Consider the following 19,058-nt stretch of genomic DNA (forward strand, 5'->3'; position numbering starts at 1 on the left):
CCCTTCCCCCGCTACCAAAAAACCTACCAAACCAGAACACAGAGGCAAGCAAGGCGTTTGTGAGTGGCTCCACATGCGCCATAAGGCCAGGGAGGAAGATGGGGAACTGAGCTCTCTGGAGGACTGGGCTGAGGAAAGCACTACCCTAGTAACAGCCATAGCATGCTTTGTTTCTGTAACTCTGCATAATCAACAAAGATTGACAAGTCCAATGGCGTCTTGCTCCATTTCAGAAAGTGGAAATGCATGAAATGAAGACCCTTGGACAAAAGGGAGCTAAGAGAAGAAGCATGGTCACACAGTGTCCAGCAAGTCTGCAAAGATGTAAGGCAGCTTCTCAGGGCTCCTGGTGTCAAAAAGCAGAGAGGAAACAGCAGAGCTAACCCCTAGGGCCAGGGGTTATTTGAAACAGAGGCCCTTCAAAGAGCTGAAGTAATGTCTAAATGACAAAAAATAGTATCATACAAGTAAGATGTAAAAGCCTGTAAGACAAACAAAAAAGAGAGAAAAGAACAGCCTGTAGAAGCAGCCAGTAGCCCTTTTCACAAACACTTCAAGAGCTTCACATCTGCGCCAAAGTCTGCAGGGTCAATAAAACAGCAGCAGGGAAGTGAAATCCCAGGGGGGGCGGGGCGCGCGGGGCAAGATTACTGCGAAACACGGCTCAAATGCCAGCACACTCTGAGGTCTGTGGCAAAATGGGACACGTCTGGCAGTGTCCCCATACCCTGGCATCACAGCAGGGTGCTGCTCCCTACTGACACCCTGCTGAGATGCACCCCGCTCATCCTCCTGGTTGGGACAGCTCTGCCCTGTGCACTCTGCCCTGGCTGGGGTGGCATGGGGGAGGCAGTGGGACCTGCCAAACAAGCCCAGGGACACCTCTGTTCTTTGTGGCTTTGGGGTTGCCTTGTGTGACCATGGCAAGAAGCTACTGGACACACCAAGAAAGGTGGTGCTGGTTTGCAGCACCCCTCTGTCCTCTGTGCAACAGCCCAGGTTGTGCTGAAGGCTGAATTTTTCTGATGTGTAGCAAGAGGAAGTGTGAAATGTGAGAGAGCAAGAAAGCTTCCTGGCAACTTCTTGGGCCACACTTCCTCTCTGGTTCTTGAGGTTTTGGATGGGGTAATGAAGTGCTTTTGGAGACGCCATGTACTGTTAACATAGGAGCTGACAGCCATTGCACTGGGATTGGTGCACAGAAGCACTGAGGATGTGATTTTTCTAGTCTTTTCTGATTTATGGAATTTCCCTACTCATTTTCCAAAGATTGTCTCAATGAGGGACCTACTCCTACTGATATGATTTGCTTTCACAGCCTTTTACTTATTTATTGAAAGATCCAGATGCATCAAGGAGCAGGAAGAGGTGATACCTGAGTTGCTGCTGCTGCTGGAGGCAGAAGAGCAGCTGCTTCTCCCCTCTCCCCACAAACCTCCAACCCGAGGTGGAGCACAGCTACTCCCGGGATGTGCCCTGCTGCAATGGGGGGTCCTGACCATGCACTTGCAGCCCCAGGGCACTTCCACCAGGGCAAGTGTGTTTGGGTATGGAAAACTCTCTGTGGGTTAGCTTCATATCTGAGCAAAGGAAATAAAATGTTCCTGCGAGGGAGTGAGGGGGAATCACTGGCCCTGTCAGCTCTGTTGCAGGAGGAGATGGGGGAAGAGTGGCTGGAGAGCTGCCCCGCAGAAAGAGACCTGGGACTGCTGGTTGACAACCAGTTGAACATGAGCCAGCAGTGTGCCCAGATGGCCTGGAAGGCCAATGGCATCCTGGCTTGTATCAGGAATAGTGTGGCCAGCAGGAGCAGGGATGTCATTCTCCCCCTGTATGTAGCACTTCTGAGGCCTCAAATAAAGTACTGTGTCCAGTTCTGGGCCCCTCACTTCAAGAAGGATACTGAGGTGCTGGAGCAGGTCCAGAGGAGAGCAACAAGGCTGGTGAAAGGACTAGAGGGAAAGTCTTACAGGGATAGGCTGAGGGAGCTGGGGTTGTTTAGCCTGGAGAAGAGGAGACTCAGAGGGGACCTTCTCACTCTCTTCAACTACCTGAAGGGAGGTTGTGGTCAGGTGGGGCTGGGCTCTTTTTCCAGGCAACTAGCAAGAAGACAAGAGGGCATGGCCTCAGAGTGCTCCATGGGAGGTTTAGGTTGGATATTAGGAAGTACTTCCTCATGGAGAGGGTGATTAGACTTTGGAATAGACTTCCCAGGGAAGTGGTGGAGGCACCATCCCTGGATGTGTTCAAGGAAAGGCTGGATGTAGCACTGAGTGCCAAGGTCTAACCAATGTGGTGGTGTTAGGTGATAGACTGGACTTGATGATTTCAAAGGTCTTTTTCAGCCTTGGTGATTCTGTGATTCTGTGATTCTGTGAGATGAGATACAGAAAAGGGAGAAGAGGCTGAAACTGCCCTTCTGAGCATAGGAAGGCACAAGGTAGGTAGCTGGACAGCCTCCAACTCTGTCCCTCAGGGGTAAAAGACTGCAGGAGTGCCTTCAAACAACGTAATTGCAGAAAAAATCCTGCAAAACAAGACGTCTGCCACAGTTTGCTCAGAGTCAGATTTTTTAGGATGGCTGGAGAGAATATTTGGAGAGGGCCACCACACACTGGCCTGCCCAATGCTGCTGATTAAAGGTGTTGCAGGATGTGCAAATCAATCAAATGAAGAATGTGCATCAGCAGAAAGCAGAGCCTGACCCCAGGCTTGGGATACCAGGCCTTGCTCAAGAACACAGTAAAGAGGAACATGATCACAAGGGGCTGCAGCCCTGCTGGGAAGCCTCAGAAAACGCTTCAGGGCTTGTTTTCCTCCCAGGCAAGCACATCCAGCAAAGGCTGCGGGACGGCTGGGGAGACTGGAGCTCAAATCAATCGACTCCTGGGCCACCTCTCAAGCTTGGGTCTGTTGCCATGGCCAGTGCCACTGGCCTCCAGCATCACAGACAGGCTCATCAGGCCATCCCATGCCTGCTCACTGCCATGCCTGGGTCACCTTCTCACCCTGCTGTCTTGTCACCCCTTCATGGTCATTCATGCTTCAAGCATATACTGGGGACACAACCTGCCACAACACTTGGGCTCCAGGTTCCCAGGGCTCTCATTACCTTGTTCCTGAGCATCTGCTCTCAGCCCAGTCTTGAGGACCCAGACACCTCTGTCAAAACTTTGGCTTTCCTGCCCATGGCCTGCACTGCCAGGTAATTAAAACCCTCAGTGCACTTCAGAAGTCCTTTTTATCACAATTTACATCAGCCAGTAAGAAGATTAAGGTGGACCTAATGTAGTCACTGGTTGACTTCTCTGCATAAGTGTAGAGGCTGCCTCCTCCTACAAAATCCCAATCATGAACCAGCACAGTTCACAAGTCCTTCTGGGACTGCTGAGACCTGTGCTGGAAGAGAGGACAATGCAGATGTAATGGCTAGTAGCTACTCCTGCCAGATAAACTGGAAACTGTGGTTCTCTGACAATGGACCAGAGAGAGGAAGGTTGCAAAAGGGGCGTGAAGCCACTCCAGTGCACAAAAGAGAAGAATGAAAGCAGTGCTGACACCAGTGGAGGTTCCCTCTCCAATGAGGAAGCTTCTTGCACCATATGTGATCTCTCTGTGTGACTGTTTCCTTTCTGTGCTGGCACCTCTTGCAATCAGAGGAGTGTGCTGTGAGGCAGCCAGCAGGGCTGAAACCTCAGTCTTGCTCTGGAAGCATAAGCAAACATGGCCCTGCGATGGACATTTCTCTTGGTCCTCACACCTCTGCTGGCAGCACAGGAGCTGACAGATCCAGACCTTGATCTCTCAGGAGAAACCCGGGAAAAAAGTAAGTTAGAGTCCTCACTCATCTACTTGTAAGAGCAGGCGTTGCTGCAGTCATGTTGCAGGGTTGCTGTGCATCTTTACCACATGCAGGGTGCAGTAGCTGTATCAGAGAGGATTGGAGCTGATGTCCATAGCAGATCCCTAGACACTTGGGCATCAGTCAGGTTGTGGCGGGGTGAAGCACTGTTTGGGTATGGAAGGCAGCAAGCCTGGGTGTGCTGGGAAAGCCACTTCAGGGTCCTTCAAGGAGTGGGGAGTGTGAAGATGCCTAGTCCTCACTGCAGTGGAGATGGGTGCTAGTGCCCAGCAAAGACCTGGGGAGCTGTGAGCTAAGCCCCTGTGTCCAGGAGACCCTGGGGGGCAGGAGTTACGATATGCTGGGACTGCTTTTAAATGGGCTTCCTTGGTGCTGAAAGGCCAGGACACCCCCAGGGCTATGCTGGGCTCTTCCTAGACAGGCTGCACACTTTCATCCCAGCAGTTAGTCGGTGGCTATCTGCAGGCTCACATAGCTGAGCCCCCAGAGGGCTAGGAAATCCACCCAGCATGGCACTGTCTGGGGTCTGAGCTGTGGACTAAGGGTTGTGAACTTGTGTTGCTCTGCATCTGTCTGAATTGAAGTATTTCTCTAAAATTATCTTTCTGGAGCTAGATGATGACAGTAATTACACTAGCATCTACTTGTGTTGTTCTAACCCAGTTTTGGGTTGTGACTGGGCTGGTGTGGGCTATAGAAACCTGCTGATCACAGACCCTGGCTATGACAGAGGCCAGAGAATGTGACCAGGACCCTTAGCTGCTGAAGTGAAGTGACAGTGGGGTCTGTACTGTGTGATATGGGCCATAGGAGCCTGTTCCCAGGGAAAATGTGTCCCTCTGGTCGCAGGGAGCATAAGCACAAGACACTGTCACTTAAAAACCAAGAGCTAGGCATGCGACAGAGGATATCCTTCAGCCCAGAGTGGCTTCCCCTCACTCAGAAGCTGTCCTACTAGGCCAGCATGTGCAACCATGCCCAAGTGTTGCATGACTCTCCAGCTTGTTTTCTCAGTGCACAATAGACCATGACCTGTCCATACTGTGTGTGGTGGGACACAGTGGGGATGTGGTGACCAGCACACCCTTGGTGCACTCTGCACATCTTGGTTACCCAGCTGTCCCTGGAGGAGTCTGGGACTGCCTGTGATATTGCTGAGTTTGCACCTTGGTGTTTTTGAAAAGAGGAACCAAGACAAAAACATGTGGCTGTTGCACCCAGCAGTGCAGGAAGCCTTGCCTATATCCTCAGCAGGTGGACTCCTGCCATCCTGGGACCTGCTTCAAGGTCTCCAGCTGATGGATCAGGGGCCTTCTCTCACTGAGGGACAGGATGAGTGGGTGGCCAGGATTGGGCAGGAGGCTCCCTTCAACCACCATTAGTGTGGAATAGGTTTCTGTGGGGCAAACAGTGGCAGTGGGGCAGGGTAAAGCTCTTCGGCAGAGATATGGGGTCATGGGGATCAAGACAGGACAAGAGTCTCCTTTCCCAGGGGTCCCTGAGAATCTCCTGTGATCCTTGCAGATGTAGGGTACTACTGGGGAAAGGGAACACCACAATGGGGATAGTGGACAAGCTGCTCCCACTGCACGTTGCAGTCCCCTTCCAGGCACCCACAAAGCCCCTCCCCCCATGCTGAGGGAACCAAGGTGCTGGGAGGTGTGGGACTGTCCCCCCTCAGCAGGGCTCCTTTCTTAAAACCCTGACAGATGTCCTCTGCGTGGCAGAGCTGTACAGGTTAAAGTGTCACCATTTCCCTGCTCTTCCCACTGTGCCTTGTTGAGCAACCTGCTTTGCAACCTCCTTTCCCTGGCACAGCTCCCCAGCAGAGCAGCCCCCAGGTTTCTCTACCCCTTCTCTATCTTCACACTGCCCACTCCTTCTAAAGACCCACCTAGTAAGTACAGAGATGCTTTAAGACCTGTGCATGTTGTCTCGGTGGCTTGTGACACCATTCTCTATTGTTGGAAATGGTGGTTACTTTTCTTATTTCCTCTCAGCGAGCACATGCCATCAAATGCAGCAGGAGCCCCAGCACATTTTGCTGTCACCTCTGGTAGCTGCTGAGCTGCCATGGGAAAAGGTTTGAACTTTGCCTGCTGCTCCTTAGATTTTACATTGCCATTCTTCATGTATGGAATAATACAATATAAGAAAGTACATCTTTTGCTGGTAGGCAAAGGGCTGATCCCAGGAGCCTGACCTAAATTACCAGCACAGCTATTTCTTCTTTCTGCTTATCCTCCCTGACATCTGCTTCTGGGGCATGCTGGGGCTTTGTTTTCCCTGCCAGACCCCTAACTCTTTTGTAGCAGGGACAAGCAGTCCAGATACTTTTGTAAAATACTTACTATATTCATGGGTCTTCAACAATATTAACAAGGAGGGTATTAATTTAATAGCACCAAATGAAGAAAAACATAACAGTTTATCTCTGATTAAATGAGGAAAACAGACTAGTGTTTTACTACCACTCCTGCTGAGGCATTCAGCATTCTCCGTTTTGCAATGAGCATATATTGCACGTTATAAGAAGCGCCTGTTTGGTCATGTCCACACCATATTTTCCATGCTGAAATTGCAGTTGTCTCAGCCTCTTTCCTATAGTCAGGGGTGGAGGGCCTGTGGGCGGCTGTCTGCATACTATGGTGCAGGGTGAAAAACAGTGTTTGATGACTGTTTCTTTACTCTCCCGGATGCTGTTAGCCCCTACAAAGACAGAAGCTGAGTGTTTCTTTCCCCTTTCTCTCTGAGCACCCTCCCTTCTCCAGCAGTGCTCTGTCCTTTGTGTGCGTCCATCTCCTTTGCACAAATGGTGAGCTCCATTCTGGTGAAACCTGAGCAGATCTGATACCCTCTGATTCAAGTTTGCCACACAGCTTCCCATGGCCACCACCAGAGACCACAAATAGACACCCTGGGTTAGAAAAAAGCCTCCTTTGCTCCCAGGAGCACTTTTCCCACAGCATATATTACAGAGTGGTTGGAGCTGCAGTGTAAGAGGTGTCTCCCACAGCCTCTGCATCTCGATTTGCACCCAGCAGTCATGGATTAGCTTCTCCCAGTGAGTCTCAAGTGGTAATTGCATGCCTGCTGTGCTTGGGCTTATTGGAGAAGTGAGATTGAACTGGGCTGTATTCAGCAATGCCCTTGAGACAAAAACAGATATGGATTCAAAATCTCTTTCCTCTTCTGTGGGGAAGCAGAGAGTTCTAAGCTTCACCCTGACACAGGCATTGGAAATGCCACCAGGAAGGGCTCTGAGTGGCTGCAGGTACCTGAACACATATCCCCAGCTCCTCTGCAGCAGCAGGGGTGAGGGTAGGAGGCAAGCCCTGGATCCAGGGGGCTGTGACAAGCACGGGTGCTGCTGCTGGCAGGATGCTCTTCATACAGGAGGTAAATAGGCTTTGGCAGCCCCCAGGCTGGCTCACTGGTGTACATGACCCCGCTGCAAGGAAGGCACGCTTGTTTTGTCATACCCATTCCTCAGTCAGAAAGTTTTAATTCCAGGCTAACTTCTGAGGCTAGTGCACTGCCCTACAGCAGCACTCTTCAGGCTCTGGCTCCCCTGAGGATGAGCTGTGGGCTCTGCCCACTTTTCTGATCTCTCTCCACCCATCCCTCAGGTGGCCCAGCATAGTTCATGCCCAGTGTGGGTCTGGGTGCTCCATTAGCCTCTGTGTGCCTCATGCATGAGCATGTCTGAGCCACATCTGACAGACCAAAGTGCTCAGGGGAGCCTGCAGCAAAATTAAAAAGGGGCTGAATGCTGGCTCCCACAGCTTAGAGGGCTCAGAAAGGAAAGGATGAATTGCAGAGGACAGGGATCCCATGGGATCTTACAAGGGGCTCTGCAAGCACAGCCAGGTACAGGGAGGGAGCAAAAGGGTTCTCCTATGCGACAGCTTATCAATGTAATCCTTGTACTTGAAGACCAGATGTGGCCACTGACACACCTCTGGCACACTTTGTAGAAGCACATTTCAGCCATCTGCCCTTGCCTGATGCCACTCTAGGAGTCACACTGGCTCACAGCAGCATCCCTCCAACCCTTCCCAGCAGACACTAACAGGAGGACTGAGGAAGCGTTGGGGCAAAACTGCCTCTGCCAGCTGAAAAAAAGGGAAAAGATACTGACATCTCTGGGAAAGAGTGAAGGCTGAAAAATGCTCAGGTTTAAGATAAGTGATTCACTGGAGTCCTGATGAAGGTGGCCAGCCTGGTCAGAAATGAGTGGCTGTTGTGCCAGCTCAGTACACGGGATCACTTCACATCCACTTCCAGCCAGGCAGCCTTACACTTAGTGACTTGTACTTCAGGGAAGCATCCATATCTAAGGGCTGAATGAATCCAAAATGCCTATTGGCAATAATTAGGATAATGATTGATATGATTTTAGCATGCAGAAGCTTCCACTTTTGTAAAAAATAAACAACCAAACATAAACCTTAAATAAAAAGTAATTCTTCCTTGTACTACAGTATGTCTGAAATGTATTACTCCTCTAAAGAGCAACCATGAGATACAACATTTTTAACTGTAGCATTACCCTGGGCTTCTGAAAGGAAGCACCACAGAGGGCTAGGAAACCTCTGGAGAGGTTCCTGGGTAAGGGAGGCATGAGGAGCTCTCCTGGCTGCCCTTCCACAGCAGGGGAAGCAGGCTGTGTGTGCACAGGAGGGTTTGGGCTCTGCCTGCCTGGGGACACGGCAGGTGCTGCTGAGGGCAGTGTGGAGGCAGCCCCTGAGCCTGCCCTGTGCCTGTCCCCGGGCTCCAGGAGAGCCTTGCTGGGGAGGGGTCTGGTGCCAGCCACAGCCCCTGAGGGTCCTGGCAGGAGGGGGCTGTGGGATCAGGGTGGGGGCAGTGGCCAGAGCTGCCCATGGCAGGCCAGGGCAGAGCGCTGGGTGTGCAGGGCTCCTGCTGCCACTCATGGCTGGGAGGTTCCTGGTGAAGGTGCCAAGGATGGGGCTCCCTGAGGGCTTGTGGCAAGAGCATGTGCCAGGGAAAGGGGCTGCAGGGCTGGAGGTCAGGCCAGCGTTTGTGGCACCACCGGTGGCCACAAGGCTGTGGCGGGGTCTGGGGGATCAGGGGGCTCTGCTCCCCGTGTCCCCTCAGGCTGCCCAGGCAGGACAAAGGCCTGGCCTCCTCCCCATGTGCACCCGGTGTCCCCTCCTGTTCCCTGCTGCACGCTGTCCCTGGAGGAGCTGGCTTTCGGGGGCAGCGTTTATTGTCTTCTCCAGAGCCCTCAGGGCGCTGTGATTGTCTGTGAGCAAGGAAAGGGCCAGCTGCTGTGGCTGTGGGAAGCCGAGTCTGACAGGCTAAAGCCAGGAAGGCACTGCAGTCTCCCCAGCTGGCCTGTGCCTTGTGACCATCGGGCTGGGCTGCCATGAGAGTGTTGGGGCTGGTTCCTGCAGGAGCTGTGAGCACAGGGAGCAAGAGGAAGTTGGCAGACATTGCAGCGTGTGCCCCTCGGTGCCCATGCCCTGTGTCCAGTGTCCAGCCAGGGCATTGTGTGGGCATTCCTGCTGGATAAAACGGCTGCTGATGTATCCCAAGTGTGTGTCTGGACACAGGCTAGGGAGAGAACAGTGGGGATGATGGAGGTTGCATGGCTGGGAGGGGAAGGAAAGGGATTGACGTGATCCTCTGGAATATTTCTTTCACAGACATCTTCCAGGTTGTCCCTGGAACCTTGGAGATTTCCAGCACCAGCATCAAGCTGAACTGGACCTGCAGGCCCCCTGACACCTGCCAGGATATTTGGGCCAAGTGCCGGCTGGAAGATGATTACTCCTCCTCCTGTGAGGCTGAGGAGGTGAAGGGACAGGAGAGGCTATATGGCTGGAAAGGAACATTTACCTGCCCCCCTCTGCAGCCCTTCACTCCTTACAGTGTCACCATCTCCATGCCCCCCAGCACAATCCTCTTCACACGGATCTACAGGACAAAGGAAACAGGTATGTGTCCTCCTACATTAAATGCAAATGTCCCCTTTGCCTGACCACCCAGCCTGAGCATCTGCCCCTGCAGGGATGTTCCTAGGACCAGGGCTGTTTGGAGCCCCTGGTGCTCAGAAGAAGGGGCTGTGCAGGCGCTGGAGCACAGCACGTCCCGTCCTCACTCTCCTCTTCCTCACTGCAATGTTGCTCCTGCTGCAGCACATTCAGGCTTTTGGGGGACAAAGCCTCCCTGGCCTCACGTGTGACCCCGTTCTCCTGTGCTTCCAGTGCCAGATGCACCCGAGGACTTGCAGCTGGATCCCAGCACAGGGTCCCTCGGGTGGAAGGCGCTGCCCTCCTGCAAAGGGGAGATCATTGGATACCAGGTACCTGGGAACCAGGGGCTCCCCGGGGCTCCCCTCCCCTCTGCAGGCTCCCCTGCACGGAGCTCTGTGCCTGCAGCCTGGGGAGAGGTGTGAGTGCCAGGGCCCAGCAGCTCTACACGGCTGGTGTTTGTGGTGGGGTCAGGGCCCCTGCTGTCCCCAGCTGCCCCCACTGACAGCCCCTCTGTCCACAGCTGGCCCGAGCAGGAGCGGGAGGTGGGTGCTGCTCACCCCCTGCTCCCTGTCCTTCCTGCAGCTGAACATCACAGCCAGGAGAGCGCAGGACGGCAGCTTCATTGATTTCCAGCAGGTGACAGTGAACCAGTCTGTCACCCAGTACACGCCACCTGCTCAGGCAGCTGGGAGCACCTACGTGGTGACAGTGCAGGGCCTCACGGCAGCTGGTGCTGGGCCAGCATCAGTCCTGGAGTTTCAAAGCTACATCTCAGGTAATGGTTGCTCTGCCCTGGGTGGGGCTGAGGTGGCCCCCCTGGGAGTGAGCGTGTCCCTGGAGCAGCTTCCAGAGCTGAGTGTGCAGCCACGCTGTCCCCACCCAGAGAGAGGCCAGGAGGGTGGTCACCCCGAGAGCCCGACTGTGCAGGGGGCCGTGGGGCTGGTGAGTCCTGCTTGGGGGGCTGCCTGGCCGGGGCCCCAGAGCAGCTGCATCGCTTCAGCCCCTTCTGCTCTTCCGCTGGAGATGGCGATGCCCACCCCTGCCTGGGGCTGCCTGTGGGGCTCGAGGTCAGGCAGCACTGGGGCTGTGAGCCTGGCACAGGTCCTCTCGCAGTGAGCAGCCCAACTGAGCGGGCTTCCCAACCCTCCAGTCGTGTACAGGATACAGGGGAAATGCCCGTGCTCCAGAGCCAGCCTCCCTCTGCCCTGCCCAGCAGTGGTGAGGGCAAGGGAAGGCTGTGCCTCCCTGCCTGTCCCTGCAGCAGCCAGGGCAGCAATGTCTGGAAACTCATTCCTACAGACATGTGCACCACAGTGCTCAGGGATCATGGGCAGGAAGAGAGAGCATCCCTGCACACTGCCTGAGCCCTCATTTTCTCTGCTGGAAAAAATGTGTGCTGGACAGATGCCTGCAGCTCAAGTCTGGCAAGGGCAGTTGGTGATGATGCACCATGATGGGATACAACTTTGTTGAAGGAATGGATGACAGAGTTCTTCAGCATGGATGAGGGAATGTCTTAGATCCTGGAGATTTCTGGGGCAGTGTTTCCAGGCCTTTTGCAATACAATACACTTACCTGTTGTAGGGAAGTTGGCCCATCCAATGGAGGGAAAGGAAATGCCTCCTCATGTGGGATGGGACTGCCCTGCATAGGTATCTAGTAAAGGAGAAGCTGTGCAGGTGCCTGGATCTGCACTGAGAGGACCACGGAGTGTATTAGTATATGGGACAGCCATGTGACTCAAGAGCTGCTCTGGTTCCATGAGCGAGCAATGTGAAGGGCAGCCTGAGCCAGGCAGCGAGGCAGGTCTTAATAAGTAGCTGGAGGGAGTCACTGGCTACAGAGGGGATTGTCCCAGGGAAACCCCCTGGCTGTGGCAGACAGCTAATAAAGTCCCTCAAGCACAAGAGTGGATGTGAGAAACTAACGGGCAAGTGATCATTTTGGCTTTGGGTGCACAAGAAGAGTCCCCTCCCAAAAAGCCGTGCTGAGGGGTCATGTCATGGCAGATGGATGTGTCACCTTCCCTCCCCCTTCAGGGACTGGAGGGATTACTGGGGATTGCTGATACCCCAACACCCACCCCTGCTGTGCCTCCTCAACCCCTCCCATCCCAACTAACACTGACTCTAAACTCTGTCAGATGAATGCCAAAGGCCCAAGTGGGATTCAAGACTCAAGCTGACACCAGACTGGCAGATTTACTGGAAGAATGAAGAAGTGATGCTGACCTGCCCTAAGGGATTCCAGCCATCCTTCACTCATGTCAAGTGTTTAGGAGAAAACCGGCCCATCCACAGCTGGACTTCTGTATACAGAGGCCAATGGGAGGGAAGGGACTACAAAGGTGACTGGATCCACGTTCAGTCCAGCGTGGAGTGCCTGGGTAAGGAAGGCATGAGGAGCTCTCTTGGCTGCCCTGCTCTGCCCCAAACCAGATGACTGATAATACACCACCATCTACACATGCCCTTCTTTGTCACCTTCCACCCCAATTAACAGCCAGTTTCACTTCTGCCAGAAATGTGCCAAAAGCCCCCATGGGACTCAAGACTCCAGCTGACACCAAACCAGATGATTTTCAAAAAGAATGAAGAAGTGATGCTGAGCTGCCCTGAGGGTTTCCAGCCATCCTTCAGCCATGTCAAATGTGCAGGGAAAGGCATGTCCAGCACCATCAGGAATCCGGAATACACAGGCTCATGGGACAGAAAGAATAGCAGAGGGAACTGGATCCCCATCAAGTCCAACGTGGAGTGCCTGGGTAAGGGAGGCATGAGGAGCTCTCCTGGCTGCCCTTCCGCAGCAGGGGAAGCAGGCTGTGTGTGCACAGGAGGGTTTGGGCTCTGCCTGCCTGGGGACACGGCAGGTGCTGCTGAGGGCAGTGTGGAGGCAGCCCCTGAGCCTGCCCTGTGCCTGTCCCTGGGCTCCAGGAGAGCCTTGCTGGGGAGGGGTCTGGTGCCAGCCACAGCCCCTGAGGGTCCTGGCAGGAGGGGGCTGTGGGATAAGGGTGGGGGCAGTGGCCAGAGCTGCCCATGGCAGGCCAGGGCAGAGCGCTGGGTGTGCAGGGCTCCTGCTGCCACTCATGGCTGGGGGGAGGTTCCTGGTGGAGGTGCCAAGGATGGGGCTCTGCAGAAGGTGCCAGGGCCTGGGACAGGATCCAGGGCTAGTGAAGATGTACCCACAGAGGTGTCCTGGTCCTTGCTGCCCCTCCAGGTGCCACCCTAGATTACACAGGTCTGTTTGTCCACCCCTGTGCAGGTGAGGGACCCTGGGGACATCTGCAGCCCAGCAGATGGAGTGTAGGAGACTAAAGGCAGCCTTTAGTGCCCAGGCTGGGTCAGACCTTGGCATTGTCCCTGGAGACTGTGTGAGATGCATCTGGGGTGAGAGCAATGCTCTTCCTCAGGTGATTGGCTGTGGGGCTGCCCTGGTTAGGGACAGAGCTCTGCTGAGTTTGTGGATGGCTGTGCAGAGGCAGCCTAGTGCTCGGGGGAGGTGGACATGGAAAGACAATGTGAGAACTTCCTTGCTGTGGGTTGTGAGGGGTGGCTAAGTGTGTCCATGGCTGGATAATGGGCCAAGGCCATTGACAGGAGATTTAAGAATGTCAGCTGATGGGTTCTTTGCATAAGAACCTCATGCAATGCTCTAGGCTTTGGGAAGAGTGGCTGCAATGCTGGTCTTTTCCAACCAGAATAATTCTGTGCTTCTGTGCAGTGGGTGGATGGGGAGGTTCATGGACGAGTGACTCTTCACTCTTTGGGTGCACGAGAAGAGTCCCCTCCCAAAAAGCCTTGCTGAGGGGTCATGTCATGACAGAGGGACCTGTCACCTTCCCTCCCCCTTCAGGGACTGGAAGGATTGCTGGAGATTGCTGATACCCCAACACCTACTGCTGCTGTGCCCCCTCAACCCCTCCCAACCCAACTAACACAAACTTTCAGCTTTGACAGCAACATGCCAAAGGCCCCACTGGGATTCAAGTCTCCAGCTGACACCAGACTGGGACATTTACAAGAAGAACAAAGAAGTGGGGCTGAGCTGCCCTATGGGTTCCCAGCCATCTTTCACCAGAATCAAATGTTTGAGGCAGGACCAGCCCATCAGCAAATGGAATAATGCTTCCAGAGGAGTCTGGCATGCAATGCCCAGACAAGGTTTTTGGATCAACATTCAGTCCCATGTGGAGTGTATCGGTAAGGGGGGCATCAGGAGCTCTCTTGGCTGCCCTGCTCTGCCCCAAACTGAATTATTGTTGATATTCCATCACCCAACTTGTCATTTCCCACCCCTGATCCAACTTGTCACTTCCCACCCCAACTAACACCCACTAACAGCTGTGCTAGAAATGTGCCAAAGGCCACAGTGGGACCGAGAGCTTCAGCTGACACCAGACCAGGAGAATTTCAAAAAGAATGAAGAAGTGATGCTGAGCTGCCCTGAGGGTTTCCAGCCATCCTTCAGCAGTGTCAAATGTGCAGGGAAGGTCCTGTCCAGCACCGACAGGAAACTATACACAGACTCATGGGAGGGAAGGGACATCAGAGGGAACTGGATCCCCATCAAGTCCAGGGTGGACTGCATCGGTAAGGGATGCATGAGGAGCAGAATAGTACTGTGCAGGGGCCAGATTCTGGGAATGAGTCTGGGTGTAGGTCAACATGGGGAGGTCTTGGTTTTCCCTTGCGGCCAGTTCCAAGAGATTTGATGATCTGGAAGCATCCTCTGCAAGGGCAGGATAAAATGCATCCCGCTGTGCTCTCCTGTGGCACCAGCCACCGGTTGGTTGACTCCAGTCACACACCTCAGAGGACATGAGGCCAGAAGGACCTGTTTGTAGCCACCTGTGAGCTGTGATGTAGCCAAGCTGGGGACACAATGTGCTTCCCCCTGTTCCCACCACCATGTCGTGATGTTTTACTGACTGGGGTCTGTTGTCCCACTGGAAGAATTTTCACAAAGGGTCATGTCCAGCTTCATAGCACCCAGTGACCCCAAAATCCTCCTGCTCCCCCACCAGAGAGCTGGAGTGACCAGATTCAGCCTTTGGTTTTCCCTTGCTCCAGGTTGGATGGGGAGCCAGGCTGTCTGGCCACAGCACCATTGCAGCAATGGAGGGTAAGGGATGGGAGTGAACTTCTTTATCTGTTTCTTTCACAGACATTCGCAAGGTTGTCCCTGGGACCTTGGAGATTTCCAGCACCAGCATCAAACTGAACTGGACCTGCAGGCTCCCTGACACCTGCGAGCACATGCTGGCCATGTGCCAGCTGGCAGAGCATTCCTCAGCTCCCTGTGAGGCTGAGGAGGTGAAGGAAGAGGAGAGGCTACATGGCCAGGAGGGAACATTCACTTGTCAGTCTCTTCAGCCTTTCACTCTCTACAGTGTCACCATCTCCCTGCCCCCCAGCACAATCCTGTACTCGTGGTTGGCCAGAACAGAAGAAACAGGTTGGTGTATGGGAGTATAGAGAGAAGGGACAGCCCTGGGCTGGGTCACAGGCAGGGGTGGTGGATCAGTATTCCCTTTGCCCCTTTGCAGCCTGGTCATCTGCTCCCTGCAGGGATAGGCCTGGTATTCGGGCTGTTTGGAGCCTGTGGGGCTTTGGGGAAGGTGCTGTGCAGGTGCTGGGGCACTGCACATCCCCTCCTCACTCTCCCGTGGGCCAAGAGTTGCCTGTAGCCTGTTCTGGGCTCACACCATCCTCACTGCCTCCTTCTCCTGTGCTTCCAGTGCCAGATGCACCTGAAGACTTGCAGCTGGATCCCAGCACAGGGTCCCTCAGGTGGAAGGCACTGCCCTCCTGCAAAGGGGAGATAATTGGATACCAGGTACCTGGGAACCAGGGACTCCCATATGGTCCTCCTCCCCTCTCCAGGTGCCCATACCCAGAGAGCAGTCTCCCTGGTAGCCCGGGGAGAGTGGGGAAGGGAAAGCTGTGATCACCTAGAGGAAGAAAGACAAGTTCAGGCTCTTCCTCTTGTCAGCTTTGAGGTCCACGCACGGGACCCGGGCTCCTGCTGGTTCCTCTGCGGGATCCTTCCACCAGTGGGGCAGGCGCAGAGAAGGGCAGCTCTGCAGGGGGCTCGGCTGTCTCGGCGGGCTGCGGGCAGGCGGCAGCCGCTGTCCTCCAGCTCGGTCTCCTGTCCCCAGCTGAACATCACGACGAGGAGCGCGCAGGACGGAGCCTTCCTGCAGCTCGAGCGGCTGCGGCTCAACAGCTCGGTCACCGAGCACCCGCTGCAGGAGCCCCGCGCCGGCAGCACCTACCTGGTGTCGGTGCGGGGACTCACGGCCGCCGGAGCCGGGGCTGCGTCGCTCCGGCAGTTTCCGACCAACAGCCCGGGTAAGCCTCGCTGTGTCCCGCTCCCGCCGGGCCGGCCGCGGCGCGCAGCCCGGCTGGGGCAGCCCCGTCTGTGTCCCCAGCCCCGCGGCCCGCGGGGCCCGGGCGGAGAGGAGCCGTGCCCCGCAGCCGCTCCCGCCGGGGCCGCCGCTGCTCCCCGCACGGCCCCGCCGCGTGCCCGCCGCTGCTCAGCCCCCGGGGCTTCCCCCCCAGACGCCCCGCACCCTCTGGGCAGCAGCTGCCGCGGCGCCCGAGACGTCTCCCCGAGCCAAGGCACGGCCGTGCTGCCCCTCCGCCCCCTCGCCCGGCCCCCCGAGGCCGAGAGGTGAGCGCAGCCCCCGGCAGCTCCGCGCTGCCCAGCCCCCCGGCAGCCTGCCCCCCGGCAGCGCTTGCCCGCAGCCGCCCGCCTCCCCGGCTCCCCCGTCCCGCTCACGCCCCGCCCGCAGGGAGCACCAGCTCCTCGTGGCCGCCACGCACGACGGCGCCGGCCCCGCGCTGGAAGGCGCCTGCTCGGGGCAGCCGCAGCCCTTCAACGCCAGCCGGCAGCCCGCTGCCTACCTGGCCGCCCTGCTCAACCTCACCGCCCCCACGGACTTCGTGCTGGGCCAGGGGGCCCGCGGGCAGGGCTACCACAACGCGGCCCTGCGCCCGGGATGCAGCTACACGGCCCTGCTCCGCCTCGTCCGCCGCTCGCACCAGGTACTCCTGACGGGGGAAGGGGCTGCTGCTCCCCGGGGACGCTGCCAGCCGGGAACGGGCCCCGGCACCCCGGCGGGACGGTGTTCCCGGGCTCCTTGGCCACAGCCCGGGCACCTGCCGGCCGCGGCTGGGAGCCCTGTGGCCCGGGCGGGCAGCGGGGCAGGAGTGGCCTGAGCTCTCCCTCCCGTCTCCTCCAACAGACGGAGACGTTCACCTGTGTGTGCTACAGCTTCTCCCTGGGTAAGTGCGCCCGGGGCTCCCTGTGCCTGAGCCTCTCCCGCGTCTCCCCTTGCCTCAGCCTGGCCCCTGCCCTGGAGAGGAGCTGGCCGAGTGCAGCAGCTCTGGGGTCTTCTTGCTGCGAGGGCCAGAGGAGGAAACCTCTTGCTGCTCATCCTGGAAGAGAAACCTAAGCCAAGACACACATCTGCACACTTGCACGTGCCCTGTGCCATCACTGGGGACATCGTCAGCATCTGGTCCAGGCTGCACCTGTGCCTAAGCCTCTCTCCTGCATCTCCCCTTGCCCCAGCCTGGCCACCTCCTGTGGAGTTGAACTGGCCGGACGCAGGAGCACTGAGGTCTGGTTGTCCTACTTCCATTGTCGTGGAAGTTCTCTGGATCTTGAGGCTGCCTCTGGTGGATGGGCACTGGCAACCTCAGGCCACTTGGGCAGGTGTGGCACAGGTGGCAGCTGGAAACTGCATCATCCCTGCTACCTTCTCATGTTGCATCTTAGTGCTCGTGCTCCTCTGGTGCTTGTGCATCTCCAGGAAAGGAAACACCTCACCAGGCTCGGGCCATGCCTGGGGCAGTCAGGGAGACAGGGCCCACCCTGAAGGGCATCACACCAAGCAAGGTCTTACTCCTTCTACACCAGCCTAGCTATTCTGCAGAGGGAGATGAGGGAAGCTGCTTTTCACCACATGCCCACACCTGGGAAATCTCCCAACACCTGATCCAGGCTGTGTGGGAGCCTGAGTCTGGGCTGTGCTTTTTACAGAGCCGGAGCTGGTGCCTCTGCTGGGCAGGATGCACGTGATTATTGGAGTAGCAGTAGTAATTGCACTCCTGGCACTGGGAATTTTGCTGCTCTTCATGCTTTTCAGGTCAGTATGTGCCTCACTTCTGCTCTCGTCTAGCACCTTGCACTGGCAGGGAGTCTCCAAGTGGACCCTAAGATAATACAAGGTGGGAGGTGAGGCTGTTCCCTGGACAACAGCCGCTCCTCTGTCTCTCTCTTCTGCTCACATATGAGCCTGACTCTCTGTTTTGCAGGCGAAAGTACAACAGTTCAAAAACCTCAGAGACCAGCAGTGCTATTCCCCTGCGAAGATGTCGAGGAGGTGCAGTATGAGCAGAGGCTCTGCATGTTTTTTCTGGACAGGCAGAGTGCTTACAGGCTCTGTTGGGTCCTTACCAGATCAAGGGAATCAGAGATGGCTAGCACAGGGAACAAGACATCTTGGAAGAGAAAGTGACCTGCATGAACAGGGGCAATCTAGGGCTTGGTGGGGTCCTGACCAGTGCAGTGCCTACTCAGTGCTAGCAGTAGAGCTCCAGGACCAGCCATCAAGTGCATGCTAAATTCCTGTCCTCATGGTCTCCATAGGTGTGTGCAAACTGAACACACAGATCCCAGTGGAGGAGCTGCTGGAGGCTGTGAAGAGTTTTAAGAGGGCAGAAATAGAGGCAGAGCAGACAGAGGATGAATCAGACAACAGGCATGGTGCTGGGCGTCTGAGAGAGTATCAGGTCTGGTTTAGCTTTGCTTTCATGCCTGGCTACACGGGCCACGCAGCCCTCATCCCTTCTTTCAGTGTGTGGTGGAGTTGGCCTTGGCCAGCCCCACAACACATGCCAATGCAGAGTGGGCTTTTCTCCTTCCTCTGCAGCAACTGTCCTCCACTCTGTTGCATTCCTGCAATGCTGGGAAGGAGCTGTGTAATCAGAGCAAGAACCGCTACAAGAGCATCATCCCGTGTAAGCAGAGCTCTCCAGGGCTTGGCACAGGCACTTGGACCTGGTTGGGCAGTGCAGGGTGCTGGGCAACTGTAGGTGCCTCTCCAGCTATTCAGCAATCCTGAGCTCTTTTCTCACATCCTTTGCGGCCACTGAAACCAAAAGGATTTTCAAAATTGTCAACATTGGCC

At 55.7% G+C, this 19,058-nt stretch overlaps 1 protein-coding gene across 1 annotated transcript; it reads left to right on the forward strand.

Annotated features, from left to right (window-relative positions):
• The first annotated feature begins 3,650 nt into the window (after positions 1-3,650).
• On the forward strand, positions 3,651-18,992 carry LOC127395595 (uncharacterized). The gene is made up of 18 exons (XM_051642741.1): positions 3,651-3,826; positions 9,532-9,822; positions 10,093-10,190; positions 10,444-10,636; positions 12,006-12,248; positions 12,384-12,626; positions 13,810-14,061; positions 14,203-14,451; positions 15,026-15,316; positions 15,600-15,697; positions 16,020-16,212; positions 16,423-16,534; positions 16,656-16,908; positions 17,109-17,148; positions 17,909-18,014; positions 18,184-18,251; positions 18,518-18,660; positions 18,801-18,992. The coding sequence occupies exons 1-18, from the start codon at positions 3,724-3,726 to the stop codon at positions 18,990-18,992; spliced, it is 3,168 nt and encodes a 1,055-aa protein (XP_051498701.1). The 5' UTR covers positions 3,651-3,723.
• Positions 18,993-19,058: the final 66 nt, after the last annotated feature.

This window comes from Apus apus, chromosome Z (assembly GCF_020740795.1).
Source record: "Apus apus isolate bApuApu2 chromosome Z, bApuApu2.pri.cur, whole genome shotgun sequence".
Classification (NCBI taxonomy): Eukaryota; Metazoa; Chordata; class Aves; order Apodiformes; family Apodidae; genus Apus; species Apus apus.